Source organism: Rhinopithecus bieti, unplaced genomic scaffold, assembly GCF_001698545.2.
Source record: "Rhinopithecus bieti isolate Rb0 unplaced genomic scaffold, ASM169854v2 scaffold_24390, whole genome shotgun sequence".
Taxonomy (NCBI): domain Eukaryota; kingdom Metazoa; phylum Chordata; class Mammalia; order Primates; family Cercopithecidae; genus Rhinopithecus; species Rhinopithecus bieti.
In genome coordinates this window covers 1,830,206-1,834,572 of record NW_016811706.1, presented here as the reverse complement: position 1 = coordinate 1,834,572, position 4,367 = coordinate 1,830,206, and the positions used below count along the sequence as shown (strand labels likewise).

The window sequence follows — 4,367 nt, the reverse complement described above, 5'->3', positions numbered from 1 at the left end:
AAAAAAAAAAAATGCATCCATGAGGCGTTTTCTCATGAATGTAATGATCATTTAATATTTAAAAAATTTATAACTGGGCCGCGCGCAGTAGCTCAAGCCTGTAATCCCAGCACTTTGGGAGGCCGAGACGGGCGGATCAAGAGGTCAGGAGATCAATACTATCCTGGCTAACACGGTGAAACCCCATCTCTACTAAAAAACAAAAAACTAGCCAGGCGAGGTGGCGGGCGCCTGTAGTCCCAGCTATTCGGGAGGCTGAGGCAGGAGAATGGCGTAAACCCGGGAGGCAGAGCTTGCAGTGAGCTAAGATCCGGCCACTGTACTCCAGCCTGGGTGACAGAGCGAGACTCCGTCTCAAAAAAAAAAAACATTTATAACTGGTCCAATAAGAAGACATATGTGATAATCTCAGTAAATGCTGAAAATCTACTTTATAAAAATCAATATCTATTTTGATAGTATCTCCTTAAATCTAAAAAATAGATATCTATAACATAATAAAAAATTGTCTATAAACTTATATCTAATATTATACCTAACAGTGAATTACCAGAGCATTTATATTAAAGTCAGGAACAAAACAAGGATGCCTATTCAAACTATCATTCTTTTGCTATGATTATGAAATGATTGGCTTATGTTAAAAATATTTTGTTCTATTCAGGCCCATATAATTAATATATTAAGAAATTAAACGACAGTATAGATTCCAGAGAAGTGGAATCTATATAAAAGAATCACATATTAGTTTTATAACTAAAACTACAATAACTCAAGAACTTAATGGGCTGGGCGTGGTGGCTTATGCGTGTATTCCAGCAGTTTGGGAGTCTGAGGTAGGAAGATCGCTTGAGGCCAGGAGTTCAAGACCAGCCTGAACAACATAGTGACGCCCTATCTCTCTCAAAAAAAGTTAACAATTGGCTGGATGTGATGTTACATGCCTGTAGTCCTAGCTGCTCAAGTGGCTCAGGCCAAAGGATTGCTCATGCCACTGAACTCCAGCCTGGGCAATAGAGTGAGACCCTGTCTCACAAAGAAAACAATACAAAAGAATGTAATGGATGTGTATGACAGCATATTAAACATAAAAGAAAGAGGTTCGATGAGGGTGGGTTAGAAGAAAATATCCAGACTGAACTGAGGAAAACAGGATAGAAGATACAGAGAAGAATATAAAATACATGAGGGAATGGTGAGAACATATAATGTACAAATAATTGGAACCAACCACAGAAGGAGAGGTAGGAGAGAATTAGGCAGATGCAGTATTCCAAGATAATTCTCTCAAACTGACAAAAGTTACCATCAAGCTAAGATTCAGGAATAGCTCCAAGCTCCAAGTTCCAAACAGGATATATACAAAGAATCTCAAAGCAAGATACATCATAGTGAAAGAGGTGACAAAGAAAAATAATAAAAGCAGCAAGAAAGAAAAGATGTATTACCTTTTAGGTAGCAGTAATATTGAAAGTAATACTATCCAGAGGAAAATAAGTCATGTATGAAAAAGACATTTGCACATGCATGTTTGTTTATAACAATACAATTCGCAAAAGTATGGAACAAAATATTGCAAAAATATGGAACCTGCCTAAATGTCCGTTAACCAACGAGTAGATAAAAACACGTGAGATATATATATATATGCACCATGGACTACTACTCAGCCATAAAAAGGAAAAAATAATGGCATTCACAGCAGCCTTGATGAAGCTGGAGACCATTATTCTAAGAGAAGTAACTCGGGAATGGAAAATCAAATATTGCATTTTCTCACAAGTCAGAGCTAAACTATGAGGATACAAAAGCATAAGAATAATATAATAGATTTTGAGGACTTGAGAGGAAGGGTGGAAGGGGGAGTGAGACTTAAAAGACTACACACCAGGTACAGTGTACACTGCTCTGGTGATGGTTGCACCAAAATCTAGTAAACTACCACTAAAGAACTTATCCATGTAACCAAAAACCACCTGTTCCCCAAAATGATGGAAATAAAATTTTTTTAAAACCTCTAACTTCTCAATGAAAACAATGGAAGTTAAAAGAAAAGGTATGTGAGCTTCAAAAATTCAGGAAGAAAATAACTGGCAAGAATTCTATAGCCAGTAAAATATTCTTTAAAACAAAGGTTAAATCAAGACAACTTTTAGACTACAAATGAGAGAATTTATCACCAGCAGATTTAATGAGAGTCCTTCAGGAAAAAGGACAATGATTCAGTTTGGAAGAAGAAAAACAAGAAGAAATGAAGATCAATAAGAAAACTGTAAATATGTGGGTAAATCCAAACTAATATTGACTGTTGTGATGGCTGATTTTATGTGTCAATTTGGTGGGATAAGAGGACGCCCAGATAGCTGATAAAACATTATTTCTGACTGTGTATATAAGGGTGTTTCTGGACGAGATTAGTATTGGAATTGGTAAACTGAGTAAAGACAACCGTCCTCACCAATGTGGGTGAGCATCATCCAATCTGTTGAGGGCCTCAATAGAACAAAAAGATGGAGGAGGAACAAATTTGTTTCTGTTAGAACAGGGACATCTGCCTCTCCTGCCACTGGACCTCAGGGATTGTGGTCCTCAAGGCCTTTGGACTTGAATTGGAACTCATGATACCAACTCCCCTGGTTCTCAGGCCTTTGAACTTGAACTGAATTACATGACCAGCTTTCCTGATTCTCCACCTTGTAGACAGCAGACTGTGGGGCTTCTTGGCTTTCCTGTAATAAATCTTCACACACACACACACACATTTGCACATATAGAAGAATATAGATATATAGGTATCTATATATAGATATATATATAAGAATATAGATATATCTATATATAGATATATAGATATATATGCTAATACAACTGTATTAAATAGGAATAACATCATGCATGTTTGAAATATATATATATATAGACAGACTTTTTCTTTGCAGAATCACCGTGGCGGCTGGGACCCTGTATACCTACCCTGAAAACTGGAGGGCCTTCAAGGCTCTCATCGCTGCTCAGTACAGCGGGGCTCAGGTCTGGGTGCTCTCCACACCACCCCACTTCCATTTTGGCCAAACCAACTGCACCCCTGAATTTCTCCGCAAATTTCCTGCCAGCAAGGTTCCAGATGAGGATGGATTCTGTGTGTTTGAGAGCAACGCCATTGCCTACTATGTGAGCAATGAGCTGTGGGGAAGTACTCCAGAGGCAGCAGCCAAGGTGGTGCAGTGGGTGAGCTTTGCTGATTCCGATATAGTGCCCCCAGCCAGTACCTGGGTATTCCCCACCTTGAGCATCGTGCACCACAACAAACAGGCCACTGAGAATGCAAAGGAGGAAGTGAGGCGAATTCTGGGGCTGCTGGATGCTCACTTGAAGACAAGGACTTTTCTGGTGGGCAAACGAGTGACATTGGCTGACATCACAGTTGTCTGCACCCTGCTGTGTCTCTATAAGCAGGTCCTAGAGCCTTCTTTCTGCCAGGCCTTTCCCAATACCAACCGCTGGTTCCTCACCTGCATTAATCAGCCCCAGTTCCGAGCTGTCTTGGGGGAAGTGAAGCTGTGTGAAAAGATGGCCCAGTTTGATGCTAAAAAGTTTGCAGAGACCCAGCCTAAAAGAGATACACCACGGAAAGAGAAGGTTCACAGGAAGAGAAGCAGAAGCCCCAGGCTGAGGGGAAGGAGGAGAAAAAGGCGGCTGCTCCTGCTCCTGAGGAGGAAGTGGATGAATGTGAGCAGGCGCTGGCTGCTGAGCCCAAGGCCAAGAACCCCTTCACTCACTTGCCCAAGAGTACCTTTGTGTTGGATGAATTTAAACGCAAGTACTCCGATGAGGACACACTCTCTGGCACTGCCATATTTCTGGGAGCACTTTGATAAGGACAGCTGGTCCCTGTGGTACTCAGAGTATCGCTTCCCTGAAGAACTCACTCAGACCTTCATGAGCTGCAATCTCATCACTGGAATGTTCCAGCGACTGGACAAGCTGAGGAAGAATGCCTTCACCAGTGTCATCCTCTTTGGAACTAACAATAGCGGCTCCATTTCTGGAGTCTGGGTCTTCCAAGGCCAGGAGCTTGCCTTTCGGCTGAGTCCAGATTGGCAGGTGGACTATGAGTCCTACACACGGCGGAAACTGGATCCTGCAGTGAGGAGACCCAGATGCTGGTTCAAGAGTACTTTTCCTGGGAGAGGGCCTTCCAGCATGTGGGCAAAGTCTTCAATCAGGGTGAGATCTTCAAGTGAACATCTCTTGCCATTACCTAGCTGCCTGCACCTGCCCTTCAGGGAGATGGGGGTCATTAAAGGAAACTGAACATTGAAAAAAAAAAAACAGAAATAGATATATATATATATTTTTTTAATTGA

The 4,367-nt window shown here is 41.3% G+C and overlaps 1 protein-coding gene across 1 annotated transcript in view; it reads left to right on the top strand.

Moving 5' to 3' along the window:
• The window catches only part of LOC108543902 (elongation factor 1-gamma-like), a 28,258-nt gene extending 24,014 nt beyond the window's left edge, over positions 1–4,244 (top strand). The window contains 4 exon segments of the mRNA XM_017894716.1: positions 2,940–3,634; positions 3,637–3,844; positions 3,846–4,141; positions 4,144–4,244. Of these exon segments, the coding sequence (XP_017750205.1) occupies positions 2,940–3,634; positions 3,637–3,844; positions 3,846–4,141; positions 4,144–4,244 (1,300 nt within the window).
• Positions 4,245–4,367: the final 123 nt, after the last annotated feature.